We start from the raw sequence: 13,052 nt of genomic DNA, 5'->3' as shown, positions 1-13,052 counted from the left end.
CTCTGGTGCCCATGCTCTGAACCACATCACCTGCCTCTCCAAGTGTTGTTGCACACAGTCTCTCAGCTGTGGGTGGGGGGGGCAATCCTTGAGACGAAGAAAGGGGAGTCATTGGTCTCTGTCCCTCTTCCCATCGAAGTCAAACCGGATTCTTGCTGACTTCTCCCATTCATCTTTCCAGCCCCCTTACGTCACACAATTTCCTTAAAATGTGCAGGCCTCTATTTACACTGTGGCTAAGTCCATCTTCGGCAAAACCTTGGAGTATGTTTTCCAGCCAATCAGCAAAGGAGATCTGTGGTTTTGCCCCATAAACCACAGACCCATTGTCATTTCCTCCCGCCCAGCACTCCCAAGTCAGCGCTGCCCATTCGATCTAGAATGTGTGCCCCGTGTGTAGTGGCAGACATCATAATGGCCACGTTTTTTTTAAAACCAAAAAGAAACAGGCAAGGTTTGTTTTCATAATCTGTTTTGTGTAATTCAGTATAGCCCAAGCATAGCCAGGACACCATGTCTACGTAATACACGGTGTGAAAGATGACAAGATCCCTTCGCCTTTTGCTTTCTCACTAAGTATTGAAAATCCAGCATATGTTCTATACTCCGAGCACTTCTGGATGCTCACATGCCACGTTTCTAGTGTTCAGTGGCCAGATGTGGCGCGTGGCCCCCATGTTGGGCCGGTCACCTCCAGGCCTTAGACACTTAGGAGGCATGCGGCCAGTTCAGATCCCACAGGCACCCCACACAGGAAGGCTGGCTCTTCTAGAACCTTCCAGAGAAGGAAGACATGTATAAACAGGTGCAGCACACCCGTGATGGCTGGGAAGGCTAAGCAGAGTAGGAGAGAGGGTGTGAGAGTGAGGGTCACCAGTCAGCAAAGTGACATCTAGGCAGAAACTGGGTGGAGGGGGGGATTGGATTGTGGGTAAGCACCATGTAGGCGGAGGTCAGAGAGTATAGAGACCCAAGGTGGGGCTGAGGTTGGCCTGCTCGGCTGAAATGGAGGGTGGGGAGTGAAGCTGGAGTGGGAGGCACCGGGCTCTTGATTTACTGTGAGAGACCCAGAGCCCAAGCCACGAGATCACTATGGGTCCACGAGGGGCGATGGCAGGGCCCAGCCCCACCCAGCCATCTCCTCAGGCTGTTGGGAGATGAAACAGCTGACCTGTCACCAGCCCGCCAGCTAACAGGGCCTCTTCCCCCTCCCCTCCCATAGGAGACCAAGGGCAGTGTGGCCGTGCGTGTGGCCCTGGGGGAGACCCAGCTCGTCCAAGAAGTACGACGCTTCCTCCTGGACAACGGGGTCAGCCTGGACTCCTTCAGCCAGGTGGGTGCCAGGTCAGCAAGCCACCGGTGGCTAGAGGCCCACGGATGGGGTTTCAGATTCAGGTTGGTTTGAAAACCAGAGCTTTCCTTTTTTTTTTTTTTTTTTTTTTTTTTAAGTTTTTATTTTTTTGACAGAGAGAGATCTCAAGTAGGCAGAAAAGCAGGCAGGGGGGTGGGGGGTAATAGGCTCCCCACTAAGCAGAGAGCCTGATGCAGGGCTCGATCCCAGGACCCTGAGATCATGACCTGAGCCAAAGGCAGAGGCTTAACCCATTGAGCCACACAGGCATCTCAAGATCAGGTCTTTCCAGGATGATGATTATTAATCCCTAAATTGTCTCTAAAGAAGAAAATATCCCTTGGGCTCAGACAAGGAGCCCGTCTGACTCACATGGTGTCTCTTGGGGGCTGTGTGCAGGGGCCCCGCCCAGTAGCTTACTAGGAGCCCTTGTAGTCTGTGAGTTAAGACTTTGGTTGGACCAGGTAGGAGAGCAGTCTGGACCCCTAATGCTCCTTCTCCACCAGGTAGGAGTTTAGATGACAGATGGTTCACCAAGTCCCACAAGCCTGCTGAGACCTGCTCACATCCCCCACTCCCTCTCACAGGCTAGGAAACTAAGGCCCAGAGAGGCGGTGGGGGTGGCGGATTAGAGGTCAAATACCAAGCCTGTGGCAGGAGCCCAGACTAAATCTCGAGTTCTGACCCCCGAGTAGCCCTCTCAGCTGTCCAGGCCAACCTCCAGGGCGAATGCATGTGTGAAATACGGATGCTGAAGGCTCGCACTTCCTGGGACTCCCCACAGTTCCCCCAAATCTGTGTTTTATTATTCCTTTCCCTCACGTGACAACCGAGGAAAGCAGCCCTGTGTGTTCCCATCATGGTCCACAGAAGCTGAGTCATGTGTTCCAGGTCCCACAGCTGGGTGTGGATCAGAATGCAGCCCCAGAGCCCGCGCCCCTAACCGTTATTCTCTGTGGCCTTAGTTGTACCTGAAGCCCACTGGGGCCCAGCCCTTCCCACCTGCAGATGGCCTCTGCCTGACTCAGTCCTCACAGCAACAGTGAGGCCTACAGGATGGGTGTTCCTGCCCATTTTGCAGATGAGAAAACTGAGGCCAGAGTTTCAGGTTAGATTCATATCTAAGCTAAGACTCCTGCTCAGATACCCCATATGCCAGGAGTTTTGCTGTAATATCTTGCTTCTTTGGTGCCCTTGCTACTTGATTTTTCAGTAAACTGATCGCTGACATTTACAGGGTGGCACATTCGATGTGCGCTTGGCTCGTGTTAGTGTGTGTAATTCATTCCCTCCCTGCGAGGCTCCTGTGAAGTGGGCGCCCTGTCCTGGCGTTAGGGAAGGGGCTGAGACCGACGTACATATACGTACCAGGGCCGTCGTAGTGTCTCGTGGGGCTTCTCCCAGAGGCAGATTGAAGAGGTTCAAGGTTGGTTCTCACTGGCCAGTGAGAACGGTTGAGAAAGTTCAAGGGGAGACCAACAGAGAGTGCGCTTATCACAGTAAGAGCTGCTATAGCAGGCGGCTGTTGTTTGCCTGGGGGATCACTGCAGAACTCACACTACACACTTGTGTCCCCACCGCACCATGAGGACGGACGCACGTAGCTCTGAGTGTCGCAGGCTGCTCCCGCAGTAGTAACGTGCAAGCCCATCCCGCCTGCCCCATGTGTGACAGCAGGTGCCCTGCAGGTCCAGGACAAGACCTCTGGCACCAAGATGCACATCCTGGCCATTGGCAGTCTGGGCGGGGACAATCCGCAAGATCCAGCGAGGGCTGTGGGCGGGCACTGGCAGAATCTGCCGTGGCTCAGAAGTGGAGGGGCTGACGTGTGACCTGGGCTCTAGACCTGGGGCCCTCGCCCCTCCTCGCCCCGAGGAGCCACCTCTCTCCCTGGAGCACCATGTCTGAGGGAGTGGGATCTCGGGGCCTGCTCCCCAAGTACCTGGCACTTGAGGTCCCAAAGGGGTGCCTGGCGCAGAGAGAGCTGCAGGTGGGCGCTGGGGTCAGCCTGGAGAGCCTCCCTTCTGTTGTCCCCATGTGTCTTGATTCCCTGCCTGCAGGCGGCGGCCGAGCGAAGCAAGACCGTGATCCTGGTCAAGAACCTCCCGGCAGGCACCCTGGCGGCTGAGCTGCAGGAGACCTTCGGCCGCTTCGGCAGCCTGGGCCGCGTGCTGCTGCCCGAGGGCGGTGTCACCGCCATCGTGGAGTTCGTGGAGCCCCTGGAGGCCCGCAAGGCCTTCAGACATCTGGCCTACTCCAAGGTAGGGCTGCTGGGGCCTGCTGGGGAGAGGGCAGAGGGGGGTGGTGGCGATGGACCAGCAAGCAGCCTCACTGCAGACCTGGCTGGTGGCACTGGTCACTGGTTGCAAACTAGCTTCTCCCATGTGGCCTATGACCCCGCCTCCTCGGGCCAGGAGCATGCAAGAAGGCCTCTCTAGACATCCCCCAGGAAGCACCCCATGAGGTTCCTTGCCTCACTCTCGCTTTCCTTGGCTCTCTACTCCTACGCGAATTAGAGCCATCTTTCCTGGAGCCTCTGGTATGTTGCATTTCCAGTAAGTTGAAAGTCACTTCTGTAAGAGGGCAGTCTCCTGTTTCTCTGTAAAAAGAGAAAGAAGTCCTGTGTATATGCACATGTATAGCAGTAGGTTATCTTCTTGTGGTTTCTTTTATCAACGGCCACAAAGCAGGGGCTTGAGACAGCAGAGCTGGGGTATTGTCTCCCAGCTCTGGAGACCCAAAGTCAGAAATCCAGCTGACCCAGGTCCCTGCCTGCTTGGAAGTCTCTGAGAGACCCTTCCCTGCCCCTGCCAGCTTCTGGTGGCCCCACGTGTCCCTTGACTTGTGGCTGCATCTGTCTGGTCTCTGCCTCTGTCTTCACGTGGTCTTCTTCCCCTGTCCCAGGTCTAACTCTGCCTTTGTCTTGTGTGTACCCTTGTCCTCGGATTCCCGGCTCACCCAGATAACTCAGACGCTCTCATCTCAAGATCCTTCACTTAATGATATTTGCAAAGATCCTTTTTTTCCAAATAAAATCCCAAATCCGCAGGTTTTAGGATTTGGGAATGTGGACATAACTTTATGGGGGGGGCACCATTCATCCGAGATGAGTAGCTTCTCTCTATCAGGCACTTTAGCTGTCCACAGACTGCTTATCAGTGTCTGGTTTGTCCGTTTTGTAAAAGGAAAGAATGTGCCTGCACACGTGCGTGCACGCACTGCCTGTGGTCTACAGGCAGGGGAGGGAGAGAAAGTGTTCTGACCGCCCTTCCATGCTTCCTCCTGGGGAGCCGCAGTTCATAAGTGATCCTGCTTCCCCATCCCACTCCCCTTCACTCCCTGATCACAGAAGACCCACGGAGACCCCAGTGTGTCCAATGACAACAGATGCTCGGGCCTGTCCCCTGAGCCCCAAGCTGCAACAAGGGTGGTGGGGAGTGTGGTGTTCTCGTGGGTCAGGCAGCACAGAAGGTTCCAGACTGTGCCACTCTTCTTGGCTCCGTTCCTCTGGTTGAGTTGCCCATACTCTGTGAGCCTCAGGCTCTCCGTCTGCAGGAGGAACTGAGCGCCTCCCCGCTTTATCTCTGCAGTTTCACCACGCCCCCCTGTACCTGGAGTGGGCTCCAGTGGGCGTCTTCTCCGGCTCAGCCCCGCAGACAAAGGAACCCCGCGATCCACCAGCAGGCCCTGCAGAAGAGGACAGGACAGAGCCAGCAACCCGTAAGAGCTGTGATCAGGGTGTCCCGTGGCCGTGGGCAAGTGGAGGACAGAGGTAGCAGGGCTGGGCGCCACGCGATGGTCTGTCACATACTTGGTTTAGAGTTCTTTATTTGTCCCGGAGACCAGCATATTTCAGACTCTCGGGTTTTATAGGCATGTAAGATGTTCTTAAGATCAGAGCGTAGAAATTACAGGCGTGGCATAAAGTAGCAGCTTTACAGTTTGCCAGTTAAAGGTTGAACAGACCGCTGGAATCTACCCGTAGGGATTTAGAGCAGAGCCCGTGGGCGCCTTCTTATTTAATGCCCCCGCCCCAGTGCCTGGCCAGGGAGGGCGGCTGGCAGAGGAGACACTTTTGCCCGGGTCCTTGGAGTGGCACAGGGTCCCTAAGCCACCCAGGACCGCAAGGGCAGGACAGGGAAGGGACGCTGGGGCAAGGACGGGGGTGGCCCACCTCCCAGCTAATGCTTCACACTTGGGGGCAGAGGGGACGCCATTGGCACCGAGGCAGCACCGGCCCCTCCTGATGGGATGGTTGTGCAAAGAGCGAGGGTTTTCACACGCGCAGCCTCTGCCCACTGCATAGTCGGGAGGGCTCAGTGCCCCTGACCCTCCGAAGCTCACTGCCCTTGACCCCGCGGTGTTTCCCACATGTCCCCTAGGGGGCGGAAGCGCTCATGACCACAGCCGAGAATTAAAGACCTGAAAAATTTTGAAAAGGACTGGTGGTCCTGTTCCCCACAGGTTAGGAGCGCTCATCAGCAGTGTCCCCCGCTTTCCTAGCCAGCCCCCCATGGAGTTAGCCATGTATTGAAATAAGAATTGAGAAAATAAGGCTCCCATCTGCCACCGTCGTTCCCAGAAAGGGTATCTCAGGGCAAAAACGGGGCGAGCAGAATTCTCAGATTAAAGAGCAGGCCTTTCATTGAATAGCCCTCACTGTCCATAAACCTCCTGGGGCTGTCTGCACTTGGGAACCCCTAGTCTGGTATCTCCGTTCCGGTCAGGAAGGGGAGTTCTTTTGTCTCTGCATTTCGAGGCTCCAGGAGGCCCCCCGGTCCTCAGGCTTACTAATTACCATCTGAATCTTCAGTAGCCCCTGATGCCAACCTAGTTCTGTCCTCAGATGGGATTAAGGTTCCCTTCAAAACCCGCCTGAGGCCATCAGGAAGACTTCTCTTGACACAGTCCCGTGATTTTCTTAACCAGCCATCACCCCAAAATCTTCAGCCACCTCACCGTTCACTTCACTTGCTCATCCTGAACCTGATTATTTTTTGGCCAAAGCTGGCCCTTGTTTCGGGCGCACAGACTTGCCAGGAACGAGGACCCATTTCCCACCTCTTTGGCAGGACCACCGAGCCTGGTGCCAAGTGGCCCCACTCATTTGCACATGTCCTGGTGTGGTCCCTTGCCTTGCTCACTGCTGGGTGCCTCGCCCCCCGACGAGGCCCCAGACATAGCCTGGCTCCATGAACATGTGTGGGCGGAGTGAACCGATGCAGGAAGAAGGGTTTCTGCCTCTCTCTGCCTGGAAAGGTAGGGGCAGAGTCATCCTGGCTTTTGTGTCCCAAGCCTCGGGCACACAGTAGAAGTGTGGTTTTGGAGGGGTCATCCTCCAGCGGTCGTTCCCCTTCCCAGTGGTCGGAGTGGTGCGAGATGGTGCCAGCACCGATTACAGGGACAGTCCTGGCTCCCTCTGGGGGTACTGATTGACGCCCGCCCCACGAGCTACCCTTTGCTGTGTTTCAGCCCTCTCCCACTTCCTGGAACCGTAAACAGGCTCATTTCCTTGGTGTCTGTCTGCCTGACTTCGCTGTTAGAAAGTCCATCCCACAGGGCGGGGACATTTCTGCTGGCTCCCCACTGGAGCTCAGCATCCGGAAGGAGAGCAGTGCAGGGTGCTGAGTGAACCCAAGGGTGCTCACGCTGTGCCAGGCCCTGCCCCGAGCACTTCGGGTTCTTCAGGGTGCAGCTCGGAGCTCCTGGGGAAGTTACCATCTCTCTTGTCCTCTCACAGCCCTGTGCCCAGGCGAGCCGCCATCCTTCTCTGAGGCTCGGTTTCTGCATCTGTAAAATGGGCATGATGACCGTGCCGACTTCTCAGGGCGCTGGTGAGAGTATGGTGAGGCCCGCAGGGAAGGCACCGATAAACTCTGCGTCTCTGGTGGCTTTGGCAGCAGAAGCCGGGGTGGGCAGCCTGTCGTCAGCCATGAGCACCAGCTATGAGCCGGGGTGGGTGCCACGCAGACCCTCTTCCCCAGACGAGGCCTGGTGGGGGAACAAATGGGGGCCGTTGGTGGCGGCTGAGATGTTGCAGTGGGAGCAAGAGTGGGTCGTGTGGATGGACATATCCTAGAGCTCATGGAGAAGAGGCTTTGCAGAGACCGTGTACCCAAGTCCGGCCTGCCCCACTGTGCCCTGCTTCCCGGGGCCTGTGCTGCCGTGTCGAGAGCCTCCCACACAGACTCCCCCTGACAGGCCCTGCCTCTTGGGGCTGACGAGACTCACATAAAGGAGGCCACGGAGCCTGGCAGAGGGGCCCGGGTGCGGGCCCGATTTCAGACAGGGCTTGTGCGTGTCTGGACTGATTTCAAGCCCTGCTGAGGCCCACGTCACCAGGTGCATTCCCACAGAGCTCACCTCCTGGGCCTCTTTTTGTCCTTTCTGTTCCTTTTCTGACACGAATCGCATACAGAGCCCCCTCCCCAGCCTCCTGCACTGTCGCTTTTCATCTGCTCCTCCCCCTTGCCTAGGCCTCTACCTCGTTCCGGAAGCTTCCCCAATCCATCGCGTGGGGGCTCAGCCAGCCTCCAAGCCCTAGACTTCCTCAAGCCCCGAAGGAAGGGAGCGGGGAGGGGAGTGGATGGAGCTTTTCTCTTCCCCACCCCCTCCTTCCTTTCTGGAAAGCTCCCTGTTCTCTGTACCAGTCTCGAGGGAGGGGGACAGTGTGTTTTATCTCCCCACAAGCAAGACCCTCACCTCCAGATAAAGGGCTCAGAGTCGGGGGAGGTCCTGGAAAGCTGCTTGCAACTGATAACAGTCTCTGCTGTCAGCCTTCAGCGCCCAGAGCTGGGAAGGGGGGGGGGGGGGCACAGTAAATTCTGCGGCCTGATTATAATAAAGCCCCATGTGGCGATGCGTGACTGGGTTTTATTGTGCTAACTACAGATGGAAGCACATCCTCCCGGCCTGCCCCAGCCCCCTCCAGCCCACCTTGCTTTGAAATCCTCCCCCAACCTGAGCCGCACCCCCACCCTCTGGCCCTGCCCTGCTTCCCTTCCTTACTTCTTCCCGCTTTCTCTGCTTCCTGGTGATTTTGTTGGCAAACATCTGTTTGAGTTTCACAGTATCTCCTTTTTTGTTCTCTTCTCTGTCTCCCCACTCGGACCAGGAGCAGAAGTGCTTTGAAAAAAATGACCTTGGGCTTCGCGGCCGTGGCACTGGGCCTCTGCGACATACCTCTCTGGACAGGGACGCGGGTGTGGACCCCAGCCGGGCCGGGCCTGGCCTTGCCTGGCCGCTTGGGGAGCAAAAGGCCTCCCCAGGGATGTGGCCAGCAGGGACCTGGTCCCCCAGACTCTGAGGTGTGGCCCACACCACTACTGAGTGACATCACCAGGACTCTGACTGACCCGGGTCACTCCTTCCTCAGGCCTGTGTGCTTTTCACCGCTCTGTGCTAGTCTGTGGGCCCCTGGATTTTTCCAGGCCCCTCCTTTTCAGCAGATCTCAAAACTAGCCCCCTTATCTTGTCCCTTCTCCCAGCATCCCAGGGGCAGTTATGGATGCAGGCAAGTGGTTTCTGGGGACACCGAGGTTTAGAGAAGCCACAGACACCTCTGTGCTTCCACCTCTGGGAGGAGGGCCAGGCCAATTTAATCATGTCTTTTATTTCAAGCTGGCCGTTCGTCCCTGATGTTGGGGGTCAGGGCTACTGGTTGACCGATTAGCCGGTGAGCCAGACCAGCCACACACCTGGGGCAGACGTAGGTCCTGGCCGCCTTCACTGTTCCCTTGTTCTTTCTGGGCAGGGGCAAGGGCAGCTCACTTGCCATGGACACGATCCAACCCTGACCATAAGCTTCATTCAGCTTTCACTAAACGCAAATATCCCATCTCTGGGGCAGGTGCCTCTGACCCTTTACACAGCTCTTAGAAACGGGGCAGGGAGGCAGGATGGGGCTGGGCTCCCCTGAGCTGCTGTCCTGGGGAGCCTTTGAGCCCCCGGGACACCAGGAACCAGCTGGATTCTGGGCCCTTGGGAGGGCCGGCCGTCTCTGCTGGTGGACTGTGCACGGGCTGGGTATAGGGAGCATTGCACCAAGGCCCGATGAGCTGCTTGGTTTATTGGTTGACCACTGCCTGGTAAAGAAGCCACAGGTCATTGAGTTAGTTACTGAGATTAAAAAACCACGGGCTTTTCTGTCGAAAGGTGGATTTTCAGCTTCTCTTGGAAGAACTGCATGTGGGACCACCCTGAGCTGTCCTCTGATAGCAGCAGTTGGCTGGTACCAAACAGGGGCTGCCCCTTAAAGCTAACCATGAACCTTCTTGGTCACCATCATCCCCACCTCTGTCTTCTCTTTAAAAAGAATCTCTTGGGTCTTCTGTGAACCTCTCTCCCAACCTGAAGATCCCTCAGATTTAGGGCTCGGAGGCAGTAGCCTCTAGCGTTGGTTACAGGCCACCTACTTTTAGTGACGTTGCTCCCGTGGTCATTAATGAGACCGTGCACCTGGGGCATCGAGCCCAGTGCCTGGTGTGTGGGGCAGGGGTGGGAGGATGGGGGGGTCTACTCAGCTGTCCTTCCCCACCCCCCACTCCCGGCTTTCATCTCCGAGATGGCAAATGCAAGGAGAGCCAGTGGGGTGGAAATGTCATTCCCTGCTGAAGGTCGTGGTTTTCAGCTCGACTGAAGTTCTCATTCAGACCCCGAAGTCTTAGCTACTTTGCATAGCTTCGCTTCCCCATCATTAGCAATACTCTGTCCACCCTGCTTTGCTTTGAACGTGGACTTTAAACAGCCACACCATGGAGTCCCTTGTTGGGTAAATTGTGTTAGTGTCTTGGGTGGGGGAGGAGCCTTTGTGTTGATTTCTTCTTTTTTGTCCTGGAGTGAAGGTCTGAGTTCTGGGTTCACCTCCGGGGGAGCAGGAGGGGCAAAGGCTGTCTGTTCAGCTCATGTGAGACAGACGACATCATCACGGCCACCCGTTGCCATCAGGGCTTGAAAGGGCTGTTTCATGACAAATCGGTTGAAGCTTAATTAGGCCTCGCAAGCGTCCGGCTTGCCTCACAAGGGGCAGGGGAGGCAGACGTGAGGAGGTGTGGGTACTCGGCGTGAGAGTGAGCAGGGAGGATTCGAACCCCAAGAAGCTTGAAGTGTTTGAGTGCAGGCGTGTGGGAGGAAAGGCTGTGTCTGTCAGCCGGGAGCCGGCTCACAGAGCTGCCTCCCTGGGGCCGGGGCCGGGCAGGACAGGCCAGGTGTGGATCCGTGTGGAGGGACGGGCCCCTGCTCAGAACCACACGGGTGTGAGGGTGCCGTCTCATGACTACTTTGAAAAACCTCTGAGATGGACCCCGATTTCCGCAGAGTGTGGGCGAAGCCTCAGAAGCTTGTATGCAGAGGTGGGACGTGACCCCGGACCCTGATCATGGGACTTGGGGACATTGAGGACGTTGAACTGCAAGCATTTCATCACAGCAGGACTTCTTAGAGGTCACGGTGCTGATCTCAGTCTTCTGAGCCTTCTGTCACCCCCCAGGTGACGTCCCCGCACGTCACCGCGGCTGGCCTGCGCCGCAGCCACACACCCACCTGCTGATACACAGCCTCCTGTTTGCCCTTCCCCCTTCCTGAAATGCTGTTCCTTCTGAGTGACAGGAGGGCTGGGGGCCTGGAAACAGCAGCACTCTGTAATCCTGTTCTCCAGAAACACCCAGGACACGTTCTGCCTTCCCTTCTAGCTTTCGCTCCCCCGTGTGTCTCTCGGCTGTGTGTTCGGAACGTGGTTGGGTTTATGCTGTTTATTAGTTCAGATCTTCATTTTTCTCATAATTTTTTACATCCTAAGCGTCTTTGTTTGTCTTCACATAGGCCTCAGAAACATCATTTTTAACGAACACATACCGTCCCACTCTTTGGTGGCGCTGTAACTGTCCTAGTGTCCTATTTATGAGTATTGAGTGGTGGTAGGGGTTTTTTTTTTTGTTTTTGTTTGTTTGTTTGTTTTGTTTTGTTTTGTTTTTCAGTATTTGGCTATCATGTGCAACTCTGAATTTATGTTGTCGAATATAGATAAGGCACACTCTTAGTGTGTGGCTCCCTGAAGTTATGTACGTTGGGGATCCTAATTGAACGTAACATTCCTCAGGTTCATGGGGGTCTTACAGTGTTCACATTTTGCTGCTGTCCTGTAATTTTTTGTAAGTTTTGAGTCCCATTTTAATTTGAAAGTTCACTCCGTGTCACTTTTTGCGAAGTAACACGTTACTTCGGTTTTGGATTCACTAGAACAGTTCACACAGTAATTTATTTTGAGGCTCACATTAGCAGGGCTTAGTCCATGGCTCAGACTTCTGGTCTGTGTTTCATATTCCTTTCTGTTTAAAAGAATGGCTGGAGGCAGGACAACCTCGCCCCCCCTCCCAGTCTCCCCATAGCTTCCCCCAAAGAGCAGCTAGAACCCCGCGGTCGCTGGCAATCCATGCCCCTTCCCAATGCCTCCCGCACAGAGTCGGAACCCCTCTGGTCTAGCAGGTTCTGTGCTTTAGGCCCCGGGACTTAGACCTTTGATGGGTTTGACATCTAATGGTATTGTGTTTTGGGGGGACCCAGTGCCAGACAACAAGACCCCAGAAGATGAAAAGCCAGCAGAGGGAGGAGCTGCAGACAGTCCAGCGAAGGTGGAAGAAGAGGAGGAAGAGGAAGAGGAGGAGGAGGAAGAGAGCCTCCCTGGGTGTACTCTGTTTATTAAAAATCTCAACTTCAACACGACGGAGGAGACCCTGAAGGACGTGAGTGATGGCTGAGAACGGGGAAGGAGATCATAGGGCGGGGAAGCCCGTCTGCTAACATTCTAGATGCTTTATTCGGCTGGTAAATCTGGTTCATGCTGATACGGGGCCGCACAGCCAGCAACCAGCCCCTCCATCCCTGCTGGGCTGTCCCGTCGGCATCTCCCCCAGGGACCTGAGCCGTGCGCAGACCAGCCTGGGGGCTGGGAAGGGCACCCACAGACATGGAAGGGGACATGTCAGGGCGGCTGGGGAGGCGTGTGCAGTGTGAAAGCTGTCGTCTGTGTGTGTTAGCATGGCACATTCAGAAAACAAAGCCATCCCCCATCCCACCTCCCCCACGCCCCGTCAGTTGTTTCTGTGGCGTGAACCACCCAAAAGCAAATGTTAGCACAACCTCCTGGCCTGATGGGAGCAGGCAGGAGACACGGGAATGGGTGTAGGGCAGCCCTGCCTGAAATCCATGGATGGGATGGGGGCTTGTGCGTTCTTGGGGGGTGGCGCAGAGGGTGCAAAGATGAGCATCTCCAAGTAGTTGTCTGGGAAATACCAGGTGAGTCCTACCCTGAGTGGGGTTGGGGGCCCTTGAGAAGGAATTGGCCAGAGATAGGGAAATGGGGCCTCCAGTTTCAAAGGATTAGGGTCTGCAAAGTCTCCGCTGGGCTGAGAACTGTGGGGAGATTTCTGTGAACTAGGTTTGGCACTTTTTCTTTTTTTCAATGCCAGTGATTACGAGCAGGCTGACAGCCATGGACTGGTTCTGAAAAAAATGGTGGCCATAAGGATTGAACTCACTGACTTCTAAAAATTCTTTTGAGTTCCAAAATTGCACAGATGGATTCAAGATGGGGGAACGAGGTCCACTGAGTTCCAGAGAAATGGTGCTGTAGGGGTGGGGCGGGGGGCAAGCCTGCATCTGGAGGGAGAGATTGCCGTGTCTCCTTTTTGGGGAGGCAAAAGAG

At 55.6% G+C, this 13,052-nt stretch overlaps 1 protein-coding gene across 2 annotated transcripts in view; it reads left to right on the top strand.

The window, feature by feature from the left end:
- Positions 1–13,052, top strand: part of RBM19 (RNA binding motif protein 19) — a 122,650-nt gene that overhangs the window by 20,685 nt on the left and 88,913 nt on the right. For both annotated transcript variants that reach the window (XM_059408498.1, XM_059408499.1), the window contains exons 14-17: positions 1,223–1,333; positions 3,412–3,612; positions 4,942–5,071; positions 11,912–12,090. In XM_059408498.1, coding sequence (XP_059264481.1) covers positions 1,223–1,333; positions 3,412–3,612; positions 4,942–5,071; positions 11,912–12,090 — 621 coding nt within the window. The remainder of the gene's footprint in view (positions 1–1,222; positions 1,334–3,411; positions 3,613–4,941; positions 5,072–11,911; positions 12,091–13,052) is intronic.

Source organism: Mustela nigripes, chromosome 8 (genome assembly GCF_022355385.1).
Source record: "Mustela nigripes isolate SB6536 chromosome 8, MUSNIG.SB6536, whole genome shotgun sequence".
NCBI lineage: Eukaryota > Metazoa > Chordata > Mammalia > Carnivora > Mustelidae > Mustela > Mustela nigripes.
This window is presented reverse-complemented; position numbering and strand designations above follow the sequence as displayed.